This window comes from Mycteria americana, chromosome 6, assembly GCF_035582795.1.
Source record: "Mycteria americana isolate JAX WOST 10 ecotype Jacksonville Zoo and Gardens chromosome 6, USCA_MyAme_1.0, whole genome shotgun sequence".
Lineage (NCBI taxonomy): Eukaryota > Metazoa > Chordata > Aves > Ciconiiformes > Ciconiidae > Mycteria > Mycteria americana.
Window position 1 is genome coordinate 37,492,784 of NC_134370.1, and position 22,906 is coordinate 37,515,689.

Genomic DNA, 22,906 nt, shown 5'->3' on the forward strand with positions numbered 1-22,906 from the left:
CTAAAACAGATCTGTCAAGTAAAGGATATTTTGTATTATACATATGCTATCATCTTTACAAAAAATAGAACCTGAGCATGTAAACTTCTTAGTCATCGAGCTGCAGCTCTAGTTTTGTTTCTTGGGAATTTAAGAGAAGACTACACATCACATAGTAAAACTGGTTTTAGTTTATGATCTTCAACTAGGCAGCATTTCACTTCAACAGATTTATCTGCTAAATACATTAGTTCATAAGAGGGAATTAAGTGATTCAACATCACATTTCTCCCAGATGTATGCAAAATCAAGGGATTAGAAAAGTCATCAAGAGATCTTCATATGAGAGATTAATTACATTATGTATATAAATATAAAAGACTTAAATATTTATAAAAGCAGAAGTACACTTTAAAGAAGAATGTGAGGCTTTGAGGAAGAGAAAGAAGTTTTTCCTAATTTTTTTTCCAAACAGCACAACACAGCATCTTAATTAGGAATTCTAATAAATGGAATTAGTGTATGTAAACTACATTTTAAAGTCTTTAAAACCAAACTGAGCCCAGAAAACTATGACTCAATGCAGCATTGCTTTAGTCCCCACCTCCGCCTCAAGTGTTTCCCCATTCACTTATAGAGATAACTGCTTACCAAGATAAAAGTGAATATTGAAGTAGCTATCCAGTATCCAAAGGAACATAACACTTCATCTTTCTGGTTTGTTACAAGTACACCAGTACTGAAACAACCAGCTTAACAATCAGCTTAAAGAAAGGAACATGTATTATTTTACTGAAAGGGAACCGTTAAAATCATTGCATGCGATTTCTGGTTTGCCTTCATTCTGATTAACCAGTGCACATCAGCACTCATACACCACTAACCAGTTATTTACATTCAGCAGCACCAGAAGAAAATACACAAATGCCTGTAAAACTCTCCATCTTCACAATCATAAAACATTACACTTGTGGATACTTTCATGAGCCCCTGCTGGAAGACTGAAGATGTAGCAAGTTAAGGAAGTAGCTCTCAAGTATTTTGATAACATATCGCTTCCACAAAAATACAAAACCTGTTTGAATATGTACTGGTGTTTGCAAAGAAAGCAGCCAGCAAGGCCTTTCCTATTTAAATAGGAGGTGGAAACAGTCATAACTAGATCAAACTCTGTACAATGCCAGAGAGAAAGAAAAAATTAACAAGTCATCTGAAAGTTACACCATTTTCCATTCTAGCAACATTATTCATGAACCGTTCTCTCACCAGGTGTGTTTAAATGCATGGTACTTCTGAGGAGAACAATCACACTGACATTAAGATGCCAAGAAACTAGGATGATCACAGAAAAAAAATGCAAAAGCATTAAACATTAAAAATTCAGGCCTCAAAATTCAAAAATTATGTCAAAGCTGACTTGCAAATCAGCATGGACTTTTTCTACTTTTGAAGACACTGAAGGTTCTAAATCCATTTATTAGCTTGATCTCCAGTATATTTTTGGCATATTTAATTAGCACATGTTGTACTGTGTTGCCAGTGTTAAAAGTATAACCTAAATAATCAAAGATCTTCCCACCCTTATCTCAATTCTCAAGAAGTCAATCTTACCTTTCCCCTTTCACAAAACAGCGTGGAGAGAAAGGATATCATTGCCTCAGACTGCAAATGGCAGAGTAGCTTCTCTAAAGGAGGATAGCGGCACAGGGATGGAACACAGCCCACCATGATTAGTTTGTGCTTGGCTCTTGTGATAGCAACATTAAGACGTCGCCAGTCCTTCAGGAGGGCACCAAGCTGTTAAATAAACGTAACTTGCTTTTATTTTTCCTACTTAAATTTCAGAATTTAATGTAGATAGATGCATTTTGAAAATGAGTGTTTTAACTATTAAAATTGACTGAAACAAATTTAATATGACCAACTTACATTTTCATCATTACTGTTCCTAACAAAAGATACAATTATGATACTTTTGTCTCTTCCTTGGTATTTGTCTACTGTGTTGACTTCCACTCTGTTCTCCTTCAATTTTGCCATCAAATCAGTGATTGTTTTTAATTGATGTCTGTATGGTGATATAATGCCAATGTCTGAAGGCTTACAGCCAGCCTGAATGAAGAAGAAACAGAAGAAAAAAAAAAATAGTCACTGCAGTTCAGTTAGCTTGGGATATGCATTACTGTCAGAAGACCCTCAAGGATTATTTTTTTTTTTTTTTAAACAGTGCTGCAAGATACTGTATCTAGTCTAAGTCATCAATGAAACTCTACATATAACGGGTATTAACTAAAGAAAACAGAAAATATTAGTTACTGCAAGCTCCCAAGCTTTGTCTTAACCTAGCATAAAGACAAATATCCTTGAAATCCTCATTTTTCTTTCTTCCTCAAACTGTGAGGTGAACATTTAGAACTCCTGGTCTGTACTACTCCTGAAGTTGATTGGATGAAATAAGGGATAAAGGAAAACCCTCTCCCCTCCCTCACAAGAAAGTCCTCATCTCTTAAAAGAATTTGGCATCCAGCTTTTTTTTGCATCCAAAATCCAACCAGGCAAGGGACAGGGAACTGAATGCAGACCTCAAGCTTCTCACTATTCTGACATGTAGCCAACCCTCAAAGAATAACCCAATACATATAGTTGTTATTACTATAGCAATATAAAAATTATTAAATATAAAGCTGTCCCTCCAAACAATGTAATAAAGTAAAAGATACCTTAATAAATAAGGATGTGAGGAAGAGTACTAGTTTAGCTTCTGTCATGTTACTTACACCACCTTTTTCTGCATGTTCTGGTGCTGGAACCTTTAAAAATATAAACGGACAATAGTGACTTTTGCTGTCTACAGTGGCATACTATATTCTGATCCCTAACTCACCATATCATACGTGTTTTTGTAGTAACAGTTTTCATAAAAAAATAAGGCTAAATGCTAAATTTTATAGAGTATAAGGGCCTATACTGTAAAGTAACATCAGAATACTGCATTTGCAAAACAATTTGAAACAACCTGCTGAAATTAGTTTCTAGTACTAGCAAGTCACCTTAAGAAACTGCCAAAGCTTGATCATCTGACCTTTACAGTTCACACAATATATATCACATGAAAAAAAAAAAAAAAAAAAAAAGGACATTTCCCAGCCTGACAAGGTAAGAGAGCAAACTATATTTTACATGAGACTTTTGTTTTAAGGCTTTCCATACAATGATGTTTACAGTGAATTTTCCCCATTTCCATGGCAGAAAGGATTTTTTTCTTTTTAAATGTTTGAAACCCTACATTTAAAACTGTAGGAAGAACTATCCAAAATGGTAGTATTAAATTTAACTTCCAAATTTAAAAATAAAAAAGTATTCACTGAATTTACCATTGCTTAACTATTCACTCCCTTTCCCTGCATCCTGTGTGAATGAGACTAGAAAGCCAGGACCAAGCTTAGAATGTAAACTCTTGTCATTTTGGTACCACGGTTTCATAATTTATTCTCTTTGCTTAGCTCTTGCCTTCTCTAAAGTTTAAGTAGTATCATTAGCAATGAATGTGTCCCTGATTATATCTTTCTAGTAAACTGGCATGCAGCTAAACATCTGGAGTCAAGTAACAAACCTCTTTATTTAAAACGTCTAAAACTGAGCATACACTGAACTGGTTTCCAGCTCTGAATTCCATTTACTACCTTACTCATTTACTGCCATTTACTACTTTATCCATTCCACTATTTGCCTCTAATTCTAGTGACATACATCAACTTTGTTTTCTTAGATACCACTTTGTTCAGTTTTCCTTCTAAATTTTTATGACAGCAGCCACTTAAAATGGGAGATGGTATAGTCTGACTTAAAGCAACACTCTCAGAATCCTATTACAACTAGTTTTACTTCTCCAAACAATCACCCCAATATAATCTGAATGGCTAAATTTGGAGATCCCTATAATGTTTAACATGTGGGTGAAGTAATACATAGTTAACATTTGTAAGAGTATTCCAGGTAAGTGGTATCTGCTTGGTAGAGTAGTACCACTGCATGTGTACAGAATCTGACAGTGTACAATACGCATCAAAAGCTTCACAAATCCAGGAATTCAACTGACTGGGTAGCCCATTAAGTGTAATCTATGTTCAATGCCTAGCACACTAAAGCACTGCAAATGAACAAAAAAATAAAGAGATTGGCAAACCCATATGTGACACTGCTGCAACTCTATATAGCAGTCTTCTCAAGGCAGCACATATATATTAATAGTAGGCTACTGCATCCACAAGTTTATTTTAGGATTCCAGCCACATGCAAAAAAAGTAGTCTGTATTGTGTTGCTTAAGTAGGGTACTACATACTTCAGCAAGAATCCTGGTTTTCTGCAACATGTCCTCCAAGCTTCTTTTACATGACATAGTATGTTTTCAGTATGTTGCATAGATTATTCCACTGTCTTTTCCAAAACAGCAGTTTCTCCATAGCTTGTGTCTCAACAGCTACACAGCTTCATACTTACTGTAAGCTAACTTGTTTTTACACTGCCATCATGCACTCAATCTAACTATTATGACCTGTCGTATCACAGCTGAATTAAGAGCTATACTGTTATAGCTGTGCTGTTTGGTTTTTTTTTTTTTAATTCACTATTCTGAAAACACCACACCTAAGAAGCCTCCAAACTTGTATGCGCTCAAGTTTTCTTCAAGCAGAAAAGCACTGTTTTAATGAACAGTTGGTTTCTATCCACACTAGCATCAATACAGCCAAAAACTATACAAAAACTATTTTAGGGGAAGAAGTTCTAAAAGCTAGGTCATGCTTATGGTAACACATGCTTACATTTATATTTATTATGTTAGCATAGTACACCAAAAAAAACCCCAACAAAAACGACTTTAGCCTAGAATTACTCCCAAGAGTGGCATTAAATCAAGGATATAATTTTTCAACATTCAGACCCAAGCTGTCAGAGGAAGTGCAGACTGACACAGGTTTGGCAGAAAAGGAACAAATAGATTTCCGATTACTGTCACAAACATGTCACATGATTAAACAGAAAACAATAAACAGAAATCTTTTTTTAAAAAGTAAGCATAATAAATGCAAGCTTCCTGGGGGTATCATATAATATTTTTTCCTCTCCTTTCCCCCCTTTTGTATCCCCCCCAAGTATGTTTCTTCAGAAGCTTTTCTTGGTTACACTACAAACAACAGTATACAGGGAAAAAACACTATAAAGTCAAAGAAAACAAAATAAATGCTGTTTTTCTTCTGTTTCGTGTTTGGTGGGTGTTTTGGGGTTGGTTCCCCCCCTTTTTTTCCCCCCTCTATGACTACCACAATATATGGAGTTTTGACAGGAAGGCAAAACATTATAGCCTAATGTCTCAACAAAACCAAGAATATTTTGGAAAGTGAAACTTTCCTGCTGGTTCTACAAACAGAACAGCTGTCTTATACTCAAGATGGGCTATCTAGGGAAGAAAAAAATTACAATGGAACAGAAACGCTAGCTTTCACGTTACCAATTTTGGTCTAATTAATTGATGAACAGTGTGTCAGCCAGTTTCCTATTGGAACAAACCTCTTCCCTGGGACCAGTTGTCTGCTTTTCTGTGAAAGGGACAGCAGCTATTGAGGTGTTCCTGGAAAAGGTCCCCCTGTTTAGTTTAGGCATTTTTAGAAGTTTCTCTAAGTCACTAAAGTAAACACTGTGTTTCTTTTTTTAGATCATTGAAGAGATTCTATCAGAATTGTTATTAAAAAAAAATGAATCCTGTAGAATGTCCTGGAGAGCACAGAAAGACTGGGGAGTTCTTTCCAGGGTCAGCATAGAAGATCATCAGTTGATACAATTATTGGCAAAATGCAGTATTAATAGGAAGCAACCTAAAACCTGTTAGAGAGGAAAAGAGACTCAAATCTTCATAATCCAGTCACTAACTACAGTGACAGCAAGTACGACAGACCACAAATATGTACTAATTTGTTAATATCTTTGCACATGCATTTACACTCTTCTTCATTTTACCTAGAAGTCAGTTTCTTTGCATAATTCTTATCCATTCTAGATTTTTCTTTTTCTGGCAAAAATTTGAGTCTCTATGAAAGGACACACCTAAACCAACTTACTCCTCCCTCACACTTCAGTGTATAGAATGTCTGCAAAATTCAGTGAAGAATTACAATTATTCCTACCAGTGGCACACAGCTTAGACACCACTGACCCTCAGCCACTGGAAAGGAGGTCATTCTACGGTTGCAAGGGCATCCAATATGGCTACACACTTTGAGCTACATTCTGTACATGAGCACAAAGTTTATAGTATGTTCAATATTTTCTGAAATATTATCAGAATTAAACTTTTCAGCTGCTCTTAGATGCAATGTTCCCCGCAGTAGCTGTACCACCCCAACTGATCAGCTATACTAACAACATTTTTGCATGTTGCATATTTTACATATAACTAGAAAACCATTTTTTAAAGTTACATATTTTACCCTACCTAAGCTGTATGAAGTTTTACATGTTGACTGTATTGAGAACTTGCATCAAAAATACAATTTTGAAAGGAGAAGATAACGAACTTTACCTTCTCTGTGTTCAGAAAACATACAGGTGTGTCTGGATCAAGTACTTCTTGCAACCATGTTTTTGAAGCATCTGCAAGCTCCAGTTTCAATTTTTTTAGGTTGGGCAAGTTAACAGTGGCATTTGACACCTTCTCTGAGCCACATTCCAGTTTGCCTTCATACACTAACATGTTACTCAGTGACATAATTTTACTGAAGATTTAAAAAACAAGAAAAGGCGTCAAATCTTGTGGGTTCAATCCCACATTAAAACCTTCAATGTAATAAGTAAAACTTTAAGATACCTATTCATTCTGTATTGCACAGTTAATTGGACAACAGCATTTTGGTTTTGTTCCAGCCTTTTAAACAAGCTTTCACTCATGCCAAGATCTCTGTTACAAAACAAACAAAAAAGTGTGTCAGGCAAAATATTGCAAGAGCTTTCCCAGAACTCACATTACTAATAATTGTCCAGCAGCATTTTATCTTACCTTGCTTCTGCGTTCAGTACAAGTGGAGGCAGCTGCTGATGATCCCCTACCAGCACAAACCTTTTGGAGCACAATAGTGGGCCCAGACATACGAGCTGGCTTATTTGGGAAGCTTCATCAACTATACAGAAATCAAATTGCTTCTGAACAAAGATAGGGTGATTTACTCCCATGCAAGATGTTGCTACCACTGGCTGAAAATTGAGACATGCTTAAGGTAAGATACATCTTATATCACTTAGCACAACATTTTCCAGGTTAAGACAAAAAATAATCTTTCCCATTAAACTAAAATGTAAGATAAAATAAATCAAATTATTAATCCTTGAAATCAGACCAGCACACCTCGCATACATATTGCCCTGACATATTCTTGCATTGATTGCATATGACAAACAAGACACAGCTTTAGAACAGACTGTAGTAAATAACACACTCCTGCCACGTGTTCAGAGTGATATCGGGTTCTATGCATATACAATTCATGAAGTGTGCCGAAATGACTACCACCTTAGAAAATTACATGGTTTGGTTTTGGTTTTTTTAATTCCCAAAAGATAAAACAGCAGCAGCACAGTTCTTCCCACCTCTGTGCTTCCACTGCAATCTGAATATTAACGCAATATGAAATGTTAAGTCACTTCCCTTATGACTTCAATCATTTCCCTGCAATGCCCATCAACAAAAAAGTAAATAGTGACTTGTGCAATGTTGGCATTTACTCCAACTACCATGAAGCTTCATTCTTTCAACAAATTTAATTTAAAGCTGCCACTGACTCAGTTTACCCAGCTCCCATTACGGTCCTTTGCATTAACATTCACACAGGCAGCACTAATCTTTCAATCAAAAATTACTGTTTGACCAGATCAGCTCCACAGCACCTCTGATTTGTACAAATGGCACAACTAGCACAAGTGGGAGGGAAAAAGGGACAGACAGGAAAAATACGTGAATAAAGATAGAGGAGGTTGCAGCAGTTAATCACCACCCCCTTAATGGATAAATTTGTCAAGGAAGCACGCTTTAGGAGAGGATATCTATATAAGCAATCCAACACAAGATCTCAGATAAAAGCACTGGAGTCTTTGGGAATTATTACTTATAATGATTAGTTATTTCATGTAGACATAAAAATTATTTTCAACTTTCAGACTGTTAATATTGGTCATTACTGGCTATAAAGAAATGGAAGTGATGCAGAAATTGAGCATCTTTTTCAGCTCAGATTTCTCACACCAGTAACACACCCCTGGGACACACTCCTCCTCTGCAGCATCTGAACAACCGGAATACTAATTGTAATTATCCTTAATATTTTGCAGGGCTAGCAAAAACACTTTTCTCACCTGACTGTTATAGACCTCTTCCAAATCCGTTACAGATTTAATTGATTTGGACCTGCAAATTTCCTCTTCTGTAAATTTCCGTATATCTGGATGAACTTTCTGAGCTCGCCCCAAGCGCAAGAAACCAACTTTGAATTTGGCTAGCTTTAGCAGGATATTGTCTACAGCAGTGTGTGTAAAACTAGTCAGAAGAACACTGAAGCCACAAGCAGAAAGAATTCTTACCTAATGAGTGGCAAAAGGAAAGAAAAAAAAAAATATTAGTTTACATACAAGAATCAGCAATCTCCTGTTTGACTGGGTAAAAAAAAACCCAAGAAGTTTCAGAGGATGCCAATAACAAGTATGACTTCATTTATATCAATCTTTCTGCCCAGATCTGCCAGTTAGCTATTGTCAAAGCAATATGGGCAACAGACCTGATGGTTCTCATAAACAGCAGGCTTACTATGCATACTGCAAACAGCAAGAGCTAAGAACATCCACACACACTCGCAAACTGCACTGAAAAAAGGAACCGCACTCTAAAGATCCCCACTGTAAGAACAAGTCATGCAGCCCATTCCCACAAACACTGTTCTCTGCAACAATTTAGCCACAACAGATTCAGTAGAATGAGCTGATCTGATAATAGCAGCAGCTGCCAGCCTCTCCGGCCTCCTCTTTCCCCATGAGCTGATGACAACTGAAAGCAAGATGACACTGCTATTTCAAGAAAAAAACTCATTCAGCCCACAGTCTTAATCCAGTATGCTCCTACAGTCCATTCCTGGGGAAAGAGAACCACCAACTAGAGGAGATGGTTACCAGGCTGCACACAGCTTCAGCACCATGGGTTTATACAATTTACAATGGACAAGTTACTGGCTTCCCCAAGGAGTCCTTTTTTTGAGCTGTAACTCAGGATTTGAGGACTTGCTAACATTTGGGCCCAAAGAATTTTAACATTAAAGTGTCACAAAAATTATTAAACATCACACTTCAGTTTCCTCCCTCCCACATATATTCCTACACAAGCAAAAGAGAATCCTACTCCACAACATACATTTTAGTTCTACCAAATATAAGTTCTTATGTAAAAAGAAATGTTTTCTTCTTTGAAATTATGCAGATACCAGCAGATTAAGTCATGATAATTAATTTTGGACAGTATGCTTTGTACACAGTTTGTTTAATGCTCTCCTCCAAATCTCACAAAAAAAAAATTTAAACATCAAGGTACATGATCTTACTAGAGCACATATTGTAGTAGTTTTTCCTGTTCCAGGCATACCCACAATAAGTGTGTAGTCTTTTGAAAGCAGTACTTGTTTCATTGCCTGTTTCTGAGGCTTATTCAGACCTTTAAAGAAGAAAAATAAAAATTAAATGTCTATACTTCATAATCATTGTAATAATTACTGAAATTAATGAAACAAAACTATAGTTTCCTCCTCCACTAAAGCCCTTAAAGAAAATAATTGAGCAGAGTAAGTCTGTAGGTTCTAATAAAGTAATGATATTAAATATAATACACAGACAAGTAGTACAGGGTCTGTACTACAGTCCTAGAAATAAATCACTGAAGACATCTTTATTCTTAGACCTTTTGTGACTTTTTTCTAATATCCTAAATGACCACCTCCATATGATATCTTGTATAGGCATTTCTATTTTATCATATCCACTCATGTTCAAACACATGGCTCACAGCAAAGGGAAATGAACTGCACATATAGCATCATCTTGATTAGAAGAAACATTACATCAGAGCTGGCTTCCCCCAATCTGATGCAAATAGGTAGCGCATTCCAGCTATTTGGACTAGGCAAAGCTCAAGCAAAAAAATAAGAAACATCTAGGTTTATCAGCACCTTTCTGTAAACAAAATATATGGCTTGCAAGTACAGGAAGACACTGTTCTCCCTGTCTTCCAGTACTTCTATAATCAGTCATTCTTCAGTTTCAGAATAACTGCCTTCCTCTCATTTTCTATCCTTTCAGCAGTTTTCCAGGAAGCTGGACAAAATTCTTATTTGAAGTAGTCCTCAAAGCAACAAGGCACATCTTTCAGTCTTCAGACTGAGTTTTTATAAAAAGTTCTGTTTGCTCTAAGAATTGTGTTAAATCTCTGTTTTCACAGACAACTCTGTCAGATAACAATGAAGTATTTTCACCAAATGAGACACTGCCAAATACCTAAACAAATTTTGTTTGGGGAAAAAAAAAAAACCCGCCACAAAGCATTACACACTACAGAGTAGCCAACAGTCAGCAAAAATTATTATACAAGTGAATGCTTACACCAAAGGCTATCTCCTTCCACTCCCTCAAAGTCTGCTTCCTCTATCCCCAGAGCCTTCCCTGCTCCCTATTCCTTCTTTTTGTAAAGGTTAGAGAAGTAGTCATATGGTGCTTTGTTTGAAACTGCAAGCTGTACCAACTGATAAAAGTAAAATAAAGTTCTAATCAAATCTGGTCATGTCTTCCAACTAGTTTATGACTAATTTAATCACAGGAAGACATGCAAGGTAAGAACTTGTTTTTAATTTTTAAGCCAAAAACTATCACTAGACCCCAAAGTCAGAAAATACCCTTATATTTAGTGTGATAAATGCTTTGGCTATAGACGTACTACTAAACAGAGGATTTGGGGGAAAACCACTTTGTACCCTTTAAAATATTTGCAACAGTTTCCTTTGCTTCTGGAGGAAGGACAGAGCTCAAATGCTGAATAAAACGTGGTTTCTGGAAGTCAATTATCAAGTTGCGGAGCCTTTCACTGTGAATAAAAAAAAAAAAAAAAAAAACCAAGAATCAAGAGTTACCAGTTGAGAAACTTTATCTGAAAATATTGAAAGTGTGAAATTAATTTGACTTTTCATACCTGACTGGGGAATCTTTCATCAATTTAGAAAGGTTTTCAAAGGGGACTCCTATACTAAAATCTCCTTCTTCGTGATCCAACCTAAATGTGGTGTTCTTCGGGAGCTTTGACAAATTCCTGAAGGATGACAGTAACATGGACAAAATAATTCTATTTACAAGCAGCATGTTGATAATTAAAGACTTATTACTAAGTGTTAAGTGATACCTCCTAGAGGTCCCAGAGTGAAGCGATAGCTTGAAGAACTAACTAATCTAAATAAAACATGACCAGAGCCCAATTTAAAGGCAATATAGTCTGAATAATGAACTTTACTATTAACATAGTAATCACAGCGTCCATATAGTCTTATGTTAGAGACATAAGTATATGGAGTTTGCAAGCATTCTTTTATTCAAACAACCTAGTTAAATAGACAGGCATATACACTGACCAAGTATTGACATTTTCAATCAAGATACGAGAATTTCCAAAGGGTACTTCCCCAAGCCCAGCAAGAAGAGTCAGACCATGTCAGAGCTTTTTGGACACCTAGAAGTACCCTTCCTGAAGCCAGTATCATAATGTCTTCAAACAGATATTTTTCCTTGTGTTCTATTACCTGCCCAACAAACAGGAGACTTTTTTCACACTGACTTCTCTAACATAGCCAGTAGCCAAACCAAGTAAACCATTTTCCTCTCCACTCACAACCACTCTATCACCAACCAATAGGTTTGTTCCAGGTATGGCACCATTTTTACGTTGGAAACAATGCAGATACTGTCCCTCAGAAATTTCCTGCACTTGATCAATTCTGATCATGTTTCCAACACAATCTCCAGCCTTCTCTCTGTGAAGATATTAGAAAAAGAAATATATTTTAATATTAAGATCCTCTCAGTAAGAGAAATATTTTTTTAAAACCCCACAAGTAAAAAAAACACACCACCACAACCAACCACCAAAACCAAAACACACTAACAAAAAAAAAAAATCCCCCAAACAACAAAAACAATAACAACCCAAACACACACAACAAGAACCAGGAAGATTAAACAGTCACTTTACAATAGCCACTTTGTCCAGAAAAGGATTGTAAAAATATGTAGAACCCTTGTACTTGCTCCAAGAACAGACTCTGATATTTAGGCTGAAGTTATCTATAATTTCCTGTTAAAAAATGAATATTGAAATGTATGGATCCACTTCGCTAAAGATTTTCCATATTCGCTTATGGAGTTGCTTGTTTCACTTAACTCAGCTACATTTCACTTCCACAGATGCATTAAATGGGCCTACAAACTGCCAATTATTTTTTCCACAGTTGCTGGACTAGGTGATGCATAACAACATGCTACTTCAGCCAACAAGAGCCCTTAGTCTGCTTTTATACACGTTCATAGCCACACCTAGGAGTATGGTCCAAAACGCATCCTTGTTTGTCAAGTAAACCCTCAGGAAACCAGCGCAATGAGCTGGGCTTATAGTCAGCACCCAGCCTCAGCCCACAGACACAAACGAAACAGGATTATACCACTTCTGCTTCTGAAGCCCAAGGCTGCAGTTTGCTGCTTCCTACATGTGATTTAACAACAACAACAAAAAATAAATATCATATTGCAAATACAAAACCAATAAATCTAGTAGGCTAATGTCTCCATTAGGTCACATCTAACAAAAAACCTACCTTGCAAGAAGCGTATTTGACTATTTCTACAAGCACTAGAAAAGATCTAGTTTTCCTTGTATTGAAACACAAGTTGGCAATGCCTCATTTCCAGTTACTGAAGGGAGCATCATTTGTACCAGGTTAGAAATTGCATCTTACCTTTCCAAAGAAGGTATCATCCATATATTTTTATATCCTTTTTTACCCTCTCCACTTTGCAGCTCCAAGGTTAACATTAGATACCACAGGCTGAAATACTCTAAGTGGGAGGGTTTGAGGTGCTGGGTCTCTCTTTCAATAATGGGTACCACAGCAGGAGGAAGAGACACGCTGGCCATCTTTTGTTCTACAGCTCTAGGAATAGAACCAAACACAGGAAAGAGTCAACTTGTATCTTTTTTTCTTGCAAGTCTATATGTACATAATGCCAATCTAAATATATACTGTAACATAGTAGATAATCTGTCATCACTGAAATAAAGTTGAATCTGCATCCTTTGTTCATATGAACAACCTCATATTAGTAACTTTACATCATCTCTATGTTTTCGAATTATTAAGGACAATAAGTTGGTCAAAGACCAATTAAAGACATTTCAAGGATAGTACTGTATACATTTGGATAGTTGATCTTTTATTCCTTTTTCGTAACATGACTACTATATTGAGATTTAGCTAAGCAAAGGACATTTAATAGTTAACACACAAGCAGACTTCAAGTCAATTTAACTCAAAACTAAGTATCAATAGACATTATACCTAATCATGTATACAAAATGCAACCAAAGAGAAAAAAGTTACTTCAGAAGTAAATAGCTACCCAGTTACTAATAATCCTGCTGCTGTAACAAAGTAATATTTCACAAAAACTAGTTTACAAAAACATATCATGTATGCCCACAAAGCTCGTTTCCTCAACATACACTTTTACTCCTACAATTTTAAAAACAGTCAGGAATTATATTTACACAAGATCACCCCAAAAGCTCTCCTGTTCTAACGTATCTCATTTGATCTCTTCAGTATACAATTTTGGTTTTTTACACAGCATAAAGACAAGACTAAAACTTAAGTTTTGAAAACAATTCAATAACTTTGTGAAAATTTATCAAATATTTGCTCATGACTTCTCTTTAACAGGAGATGCACTAACACTTCAGCAGAGTAATATCAATGTGTCATTACTTGTGTGAGACGCTACAGGGAAAAAAAAAATCTTCTGCACAGCCAAAGTGAAAGAGTTGTTGTCCGGCCATAATTCAGCCTCAAAAGACTGCCCGTTTCAAAGAGCTGCAAGAATATAGCTTTTTTAAATGGTAATTATTAACTTCGATATAATAGAAATTATTATTGTCATCAAGTATTTTGTTAAGACTTATCTCAGATTTTGTCTTGCTCGGGTACACTTTCTGCAAACACATTAAGTCTCTGCAAGATCAGGGACTTGCACTATAAAAGTTGCAGTGGGGTCTTACGGAACATTCTTTTGGGGTGCAAGAGTCCTCAATAAAGAAATAAGAAACTGTCAACCACAAAAATGAAATCATGATATCAAAAACTACAGTTATTCAAGCTTATTTAAAAACACGTCAAACTTTTTTTTTTTACCTGCTGTACAGAAAGCAATTGTGTATTTGGGAGCAATATTTACAGGCTTGACTGTCATCAATCACAGGAGGCAAAGCAGCAAGCTGTGATTGCTGTCTTCCCACTGCAGATTTGTATGTACTGTGCATTAAGTAGAAGGCCACATGATTTCTTAACTTCATTAATTCTGTCAAGAAAAGAACAAACTAAGCTGATGTTCTGGCATTTGTTTGTAGTAATTTCTGACTCAAAAGTAACTAGCCATCTACTTTTTAGCCATCTAAGAAGTGTGTATGCATATAGCAAAGTCCTAGTGGAGTAGTAATAAAGCAATTAAGTTTTTAACATAAGCTTATTGGAATTAGTAACATTGTAACAAGTGATACATCGCTAAGTACAGATATGTTCATGAGATTAAACCTTATAACTAATTAAAATGAAACATTTTAGTATAAGATAATTATGGTTTCTGGGGAAGGGGAACAACTTTACCTCTTCGGTCCATGCGAGCTCCAGAAACAGGGTACATAGTACCAGTTTTAAGATAAAGAAGAAATCCAGCTTCAGGATCTATTCTCCGTTCTAAATTCAACAATGTATACAAAATAACCTGCAAACATTGTATATAAACTTATTACAATGTATTAAAAATAAAATACATTTTAAGCTGTATTTAGTTTTTCCATAATTTATGTGGTTAAGCAGCCATTACTATCACAAGTAATCTAGAAGCCATAAGTACTAAGCACCTAACCAAGGATTTCAGTTAAAAGGCATCTTCCTTAACAAAAGCTTATACAAAGCTACTACCTGTAGACCAGACCAGCTATCTGGAAAGATGTACAACACTAATTCCTGAAGCAGTTTGCCTCAACCTAATAATTGAATGTAGTAAGAAGAGACTAAAGAACAGCTATTTCAGGATAAAAACCACTTCTCACTCCTCAGTTCACTTTCATTTTATACCAGCAGCTTTGGGCATGCCAGGATCAGCCATCCATAAATCTACATTATACCACATACAAACAAAGCGTTTCACATTCATAAGACAAAATAGGTCACCTAATAAAATTACAAAGTATACATAGCCACTAATAGTGAAATTAGACATTTGGTTTTTGTACCTGACTTCTGTGCTCTATGGAGTTAGATTCCTTGCCAGACTTGAGCTCCAAGGGCATTATCCTAGACTGTACTCCAGACTGGTGATGGATTTTCACCCTGGCTGTAACATCAATCTTTCCCTTCAACCCAAACCTGGGAGACCAGATATTCTCTTCAATGTCTAAGATATCTACAATCTCTATTTTAGAAGGGAAATCTTCTGTTTTTTCACCACTTGACCTAGGAAGAAAATTAAGTCATAAGTTAAAATTTCCCTTAATTCTTAATATTAAAAATATTAAAATGTGTTGTAATTAAATATTTAATATTTTTGCATTATAGGCACTCTTCAGGCACTAACTTTAGAAATAAAGTCTCACTCAAACTATCTTCCCATTACCAGAGGAAGCATATCAGAAAGTTACTTCAAATTGCACATTGGCATGTAGTTTTGCTATTCACCTAAATTTCAAAGTTAAGAAAGAATCTTAAACTGTTTTTAATAGTTTTTGGTCTTTGCTGAATAACCACACTGTAAAAAAATCACACTGTAAAACATTTTGTTTCTTCAAAAAGTTTAATGATATACACTGGAAAGTAACATACAGATTTTACTCAGACCTGCCATTTCACTGAAACTTTAACACCCTATGGCTATTACCATTGACAGCAAGAAGCCATAGACAAGAGCAGCTCAGCAGCAGTTGAGTAAAATCACCATTTCACTGATAAACTGTTATCTTAGTGAAGAATTACATTTGATTAATAGTTTCACATTCTGATTTGTAGTCTTGCACATATTTACAGTAACTTCTTGCTCAGTCAGTAGATCAGACATGCTTGCTTTTCTAATTACTAAAATTTCTACTTTGAACCACACTGTTTACAAGGATTTTAAGACCAATAAGATTTTTATGTCAGTTCACCCTCAGTCTTAATGTCTTCCCCAGTACTCACAACGGTGCTGAACATGCAGCTCTCCAGATTAGCTATTTTGGCAGCAAGGCCATGAATTAGCTCCATATCCCTGAGCAGACTTGCAGAAAGAGTGCTGTTCTAAAAATTAAAAGTGAACCAAACAAGATATACAACTTAGAATGATTTTAACTTTTAATTCTAGCTTCTTACAGTTTTAGTTGCATTTTATTTTGGTTAGCTGGATTGTACATGAAGTCTTCCGCCCATTTAAAAAATGATGGCAAGTATTCTTCCACTTCCTGCATTATTTCTGTTTGTTTCAGATTTAAGTGATACCTAAAAAATAAAGCCATGCACATTAAGGAGACAGAAATGCATTTTAAAATGGCTATTCCTATGCTTTATGCAAAATTGAAAATATTAAAAAAAATTTTAAGAGGCCATTTGCTTTTTGTCTGAATACACTGATCTGCTACCTGTTCTTCATATACATTTTGACAGGCTTCAGACCATTTTATAATTGGAAAGGAATCATGATCCTCTTCAGTTGCTACAGTTACAAACACACAAGAAAGCAGAAGTCTCATTAAACAGAACCTAATCACATGGCATTAGATAATTCAGTGCTGGCATTCACTGGAAATAATGTCATTATTCTACAGCAACAGAGAAATACAAGTGGGTTTTACACAAAAAGGTTCATACAAGTGCAAATGACCACAGCCAGCAGACTTATGAACTTATTTTTCAGTCCCAACAAATAGTAGCCTACATATGCAAAGAGGAACCACAAATCAACAGGTTCAAACACAGAGGCCCAGAATGACACAAAAGCTAAGATTTAAGTAATCCTAGCACTCACAATTTAAAATATCCACCTTCAAAACAGAACTAGAGTAATAAATCTTGTTACAATTTTAACGTCCAGCTCATCTGGAGCTAACAGATACTAACACTGCACAACACACAACTTATAATATTCTAGATATAATAGGTTTTTTACATGACTTGAATTTCATTTTAATCAAGTCTGCAGTAAAATCTTAAAACTGACAGCCATTCACCTTGCCATTTTCTGATGGAAATATGAAGAACATTTATTATGCTAGCATTTCTATCAGCTTTGCAGAGAAAATAAGCTAAAAGTTCTCCAACAACTGAGCCGTTAAGTAACCTGATAAAGAATATAAAAATATCGGACATCTCAATGCTTGCTCAGTCACAAGTTTCTAGTTCATCTCCCGAGGATCAAAATGAATTATGCTCATCACATTTAACTCAGCTTTGGGAGATGCCTGGAAATCTAATGTTACAGGCACAAACACTCCAACCTGCTTGTCCTGAAAGAAAAACACCCAGAGCTAGTTACTCCAGAAGCATAATTCAGATCTATAGAAGTACCTCAGCAGGGCAGACAAATTAAATTACCTTATAAAACAGGGAAATATTTTACTAAAAGATACCCAAGTTTCATTAAGCAAGATCATTTGGCAGAATATTCTCTCGATATTGGTGCTACATTTTTTAAAGTAGAAATTTATCTGCTAGTTCAAATGTTCCTACCCTGTCTGCCAAACATAAAAGATACCTGCAATACTACTTACATTTCTTTGAGATACTTTTGTCCGTATACAATTTTATTTGCTAGTTCTTCAACTTTTTCTTGTGCCAAGTTATTTGTTACCGATTGTTGGAAAATTTCATGAAGAATTGTACCAATGAGTGTTTGGCATGAACCAGACTCGGAGCCCTGCAACAGACGTTATATAACATGTATATACATGAAGATTTATACCCACTTCATGCAAACTTTTCTATAAAATCTCTGGCTTTTATTTGCTGCACATGATGGACTGCACTTATTTAATTGCAAGCTTAGAGTTTTCACCTCACTAATTAATACTTATTCAAACCTGACTGTGAAAAGAGCCAAATTGAAACGTGTCTCTCCTATTGCTTTATCTCTCATTTTTATCCCAACCCTGATAATGTTAGGATACAATCCCTATGTGATTGACAGGTGAGAAACAAAGGCACAGATTAAAATGAATTGTGAGAAAGTTTTGCCTGTCAGCAGTATTAATAGCAGTATTTCCTAATGCAAATAGTTACCTTTACAATCTTACAGATACTTTTTTTTGCATGAAGCACTTTCCTGTGTTTTACCAACTCACACAAAATTATTCAAAGTATCACCAGAATGGCTCAGAAACCCATCTAACCATCACCAAGACCGGGCTCTGTAGACTCATAAGAATTGAAAGTGGTAGTAAGTTATGACCTCTGCATAAGCCAGCACTGAACAACTGGAAATCTAATCAGTATGGTTTTTAAGTACTTACTGATATCTTTTACAGACCTGGCACTTGTGGGTTCTACTCACAACTGGAGGGTGGTGTTATCCTGGACTCAGGACTTCCAAATGATTAGTTTATTCCTATTACTCCTTTAACGAAGGCCTGACACCACCTCACCCTCTACTTAAATTTCTTGTTACAGTCACAGGCTCCCACTGGCTGTTTACCACTCCATTCCAGTTCCCTTGGCCATTTGGATTTATACTGCCACCATGTCTGGAAGTTTTCTTCAGCTGAATCCACATATCAGCAAGGACACTACCACAAGAAATCTTTCCTCTTTCCAAGTTCCAACAGCTAGATTCAGATGCCAGAGTTAGCACACACAAACCCTGATTACACTACACATATATTCCAGCTTGATCTTGAGCTAAAGCCTGCTTCTCATAGGGTATTAAGAAAGAGTCTTAACTGAATGGGCTGCTTTTTCAGAGGCTTTTAACTTGGCCAAGTGTGGTTACGTTTTCATATGGCCGACAAGAGGCACACCCCTCAGGATTCATATCCACACAAAATATAGCAAGAGATTATCAAAGAAGTTGCCAGAATTTTAAGTGGGAAGATCGTTTCTTTGTCCCATTGATTATATTAATATAGGATTATTTTAGCTGAAATTCTCAAAAAACACAAGAAGCTCAGCCAGAGTCAGACAGTTTCCGTTCTAAATTATTCTATGTTGTAAACATCATGAATAGCTAATAACAACATTTTGCCATACAGCATTGCAGCCAATTTTAATAGAGCTAAACCACTAGTCTCGGTGAAACAGTAACCCATTGATATGCTTGATGCTCTAGAATTAACACTTACCCTAAACCTTTCACTCAGCACTGCTCGTCTCATACATCGAATACTATTTGATATTGTAGTGCCAGAAAGCAGCAGATCTGGGTAAAGAACTAGGTATCCAGACTGTTCATTTATTATCCAGGTACCGGAGCTACACTCCCCTTCTAAGTGAATGATGTCTCCTGGAACAACTGGAACAGACTCCCTATAATGCAATACATTTGAACAACCATTTGCAAGCTAAAGACACCACATATTAGAAATTATACATTAATATATTAGATTCAACATACTTCAAAACAGGAGGTTATTGTGATTCTTTTTTAAGCTGATCTAAATAAATTTTGAAAATTAATAAAGAAATTTTTACTGACAAAACTTCAATAATTTTGAGTATTGGATCATGCGTCAGGACAGCCTGCATGAAGGGAAATTCTGTTGACTTCAAGTCATTCCAGATACACGTATTAAGCCATTTAGTATCGTTATGTTCTATACTGGCATGCTACACTTTTTCACTACATGAGATCTACCTTTTAACTCAAAAATTCTACTTGTTTCAGAAACTCAGAAAAATCTAAAAATATTTTTAGAAGTTTCAGGGTTCAAGATCTTTTATACTTGCTCCTCCCAGAAATGGAGTCTTAGACTTCTTTTCTCCCATCTTCCAGGCTTGCATGGAAAATGAAAAGCAGTGCCAAATAGCATGCACATGCCTGTTATGTTTCAAAAGACTAAGCTAGTCTTCTGTAACATACCACGCAATGCACAAACATCTAAATTAGAATCCTCACTGATTCACACTTGAAAAAACTTTTGCAGTAGAGCTCAAGCTAAGGTGATTTTAACAGACTGTATAAAACCTCATGTTTTACAGGCACAGCTTTGTACATTTATATGTACAATGAGGGTATACCATTTAGAAGAACACTTCTAATCATTGCAAGACAACACTTAAACAAAATACCCTGTCTTGCTGTTTGTTATTACGAAGACAAATTAAAACTTTAAGGTAGCAATATCCACTTAACACAAGTTACACAACACGAGTTCTCTCAAGATGAATATCCGTTACACTAATATACTGACAACATTACGTTAGATAAAGGTTGTTTCAGGATTTCTTATCACTTTTAAGAGAGTAAAACTCATCTCAAAGGCAACACGGAGAAAAGTGACTTAATCATCCAATATTTCCTCCTCCTTCCAGACATCTACATTTCTGTATGGATTACCAGCTGTTCCTAAGAATGCACAGTTCTGTATCTTCCAGTGACTGAGATGCCGTAATTTTCAAGTGTTTCTCAGGGTCACTTCCATTTCTCTGTATTATGCTGACTTCCAACACACGGTATCTGTTGTTCAACCCATTCTTAAGTATTGTGTCAGGGGGGTCGGTCACTTTCTTCTGAAAACTGAAGTAACAATTCATTACAAAGACATAGCGCTATTTGAAACTAAAACAGCCAACCCACATAAAAGAACAGGGAAAGCTTCAAGTATAAACCCAACTTTAACCCTCTTCAATTTGTATCTACATTTAGTGTGGTTTTTTAGTTCTATACAGGTAGACTGTAGGAAATCTCTCTGGTAATGTTTCCACATTGTCTCTTTGAATGACAGGGATGAAAAACAAGTATTTGGACATATGAGACATAAGGAAGGAGGCATAAATACTAAATAAGTTGCTATTTATTGCAGCTAGTGCTTCCTTTTGGTGTCCATATACTTGTATTCATCTAGTAGTTAATTATAACTGTACTGCAACCCTGTGCTTGTGAGAAAGCTTGTATCTCTTTGAACACTGTTAAAGCATGTAAAAATTCCCACAATTAATCGAGTACATCAAACACAGAGAACTAACTTTTTCCCCTTTAACCTCAACATAAAGATAATTAGAAAACTGACATTCAAGGTTGTTTTCATCTGGCCAATGGCCAAAATTTCAGATAGAGCAGTCAGGCCAGCCACTCTCCTAACGCCGAATGATGCCCGCTAGAGCTCCAGGGCGCAGGCAAGGACAGAGCTCACATCAGGGGCCTGCACCCCGCCCCGTAGTCTACCCTGTCCAACGCAAATACCAGTTACTCGCTAAGCAGTGGCGGGTTCCTCTCACCGATTATTCCAGGCAGTCCCGAGCGCTTCCTACCTCTCCCCCATCCCCGATGAAGACCTGTACCACCCCGTCCCCGCTCCGGCGGCCCTCAGGACTCCTTTTCGCCTTCCCGCGCACGGAGCCGGAGGGGCCGAGAGAGGCAGAGAGGGACGCGAGGCGGGGGAGTGGGCGCGCGAGACAGCTCGCGCGCCCCGCTTTAAATTTCAAACCCCCCGCGCTCGCGGCCGTCTCCGCCCACTTGTTCTTCCCTCCACTCGGCCGCTACCTCTCCGCCATGAGCAGGTCCTCTGCCGCACACGGCTCCGTCCCGCCTCAGCTCTACGGCTCAACCCGCAACCCGGCCCCGACGCGAACAGACAGTTAAACGAGGATCCTCTCAGCCGCGCGCCCTACAAGACCCCTCCAACCCGCCAGGGCGCAGGCGCAGTACAGCCGCATTCCCCGCCCGCCACCGGAGAAGCCCCTCCTCTGATCCCTCCCAGCTCGGCCACTGGCGGCGAGAGTGCTAGTGCAGCCAATGGGAGGTGCCGGGAGGGCGGTTCTCCGCCGGGGCGGGGTGGGGGACGCGGTTCCCGCGCGCGGGTAGAGGGATTGAAGGCGCGAAGTGGCGCGTGGCTCCTCCAGCCGCTGCTGTGGGGGCGGGGCCCGCGCCGTGAGGGAGCCTAACGGTCTGCTGGGGCCTGTGGCGGTTGCGTCTGTGCTGGAGAGGGTTGTTCTCAGTCCTACCTGTCGTTTATTTCCACAGCGTCAAGTGCTGTTACAACCGTGACCCCTCTTCTGATACCAGTGCAGTAGTGTGAGGTAAAATTAGGTGCGCCTTTTGCTCCCAGCTGCTTAGGGATGAATCTCAGCCTGAGAGTCAAACTTTTTCTCTGATAAGAACTTGTTACATTCAGCACTGTTCACTCGCAGACTTTCTGAGGTAATAAGAGAAGTTTCAGGTACACAGATTTCCTTTCTTCGCTGTTTTTTGGCCACAAAACCACTACTTCAGCAAAGCATTTTGGATCTCAGACCATCACTTCTAGCAAAGATTGAAGGACACAGGTATTAAATCTATTCTTAATACATCAGTATGACTGTTCTGCAGTTTAAATGTCAGGGAAATGATGTATTAAGAGTTGTATCTCTTTAATGT

General features: G+C 37.2%; 1 protein-coding gene across 4 annotated transcripts; it reads right to left on the bottom strand.

Moving 5' to 3' along the window:
* Nucleotides 1-128: 128 nt before the first annotated feature.
* DNA2 (DNA replication helicase/nuclease 2) lies at nt 129-22,178 on the bottom strand. Of its 4 annotated transcripts, none has more exons than XM_075505334.1 (21): nt 22,034-22,178; nt 20,888-21,067; nt 19,674-19,857; nt 18,111-18,256; nt 16,717-16,842; nt 15,609-15,828; nt 14,977-15,094; nt 14,506-14,671; nt 13,057-13,251; nt 11,848-12,078; nt 11,247-11,363; nt 11,032-11,141; nt 9,613-9,722; nt 8,381-8,605; nt 7,032-7,225; nt 6,843-6,932; nt 6,558-6,750; nt 2,700-2,789; nt 1,909-2,091; nt 1,628-1,776; nt 129-986 (listed from the first exon to the last, which is right to left on the bottom strand). In XM_075505334.1, the coding sequence occupies exons 1-21, from the start codon at nt 22,042-22,044 to the stop codon at nt 932-934; spliced, it is 3,093 nt and encodes a 1,030-aa protein (XP_075361449.1). In that variant the 5' UTR covers nt 22,045-22,178; the 3' UTR covers nt 129-931. The 4 variants fall into 4 exon arrangements, with proteins under 4 accessions (XP_075361449.1, XP_075361450.1, XP_075361452.1 ...); XM_075505335.1 differs by lacking the exon at nt 22,034-22,178 and adding an exon at nt 21,802-21,901; XM_075505337.1 differs by lacking the exon at nt 22,034-22,178 and adding an exon at nt 21,769-21,897 and having other exon boundaries at nt 19,674-19,843.
* Nucleotides 22,179-22,906: the final 728 nt, after the last annotated feature.

Excerpts from the sequence above, each read along its gene's own strand:
- DNA2 (XM_075505334.1), bottom strand. Across the intron at positions 12,079-13,056 it reads ATGATACCTTCTTTGGAAAG|AGAGAAGGCTGGAGATTGTG; the intron begins GTAAGATGCAAT and ends ATATCTTCACAG. Across the intron at positions 2,092-2,699 it reads TCACATCCTTATTTATTAAG|GCTGGCTGTAAGCCTTCAGA; the intron begins GTATCTTTTACT and ends TTCTTCATTCAG.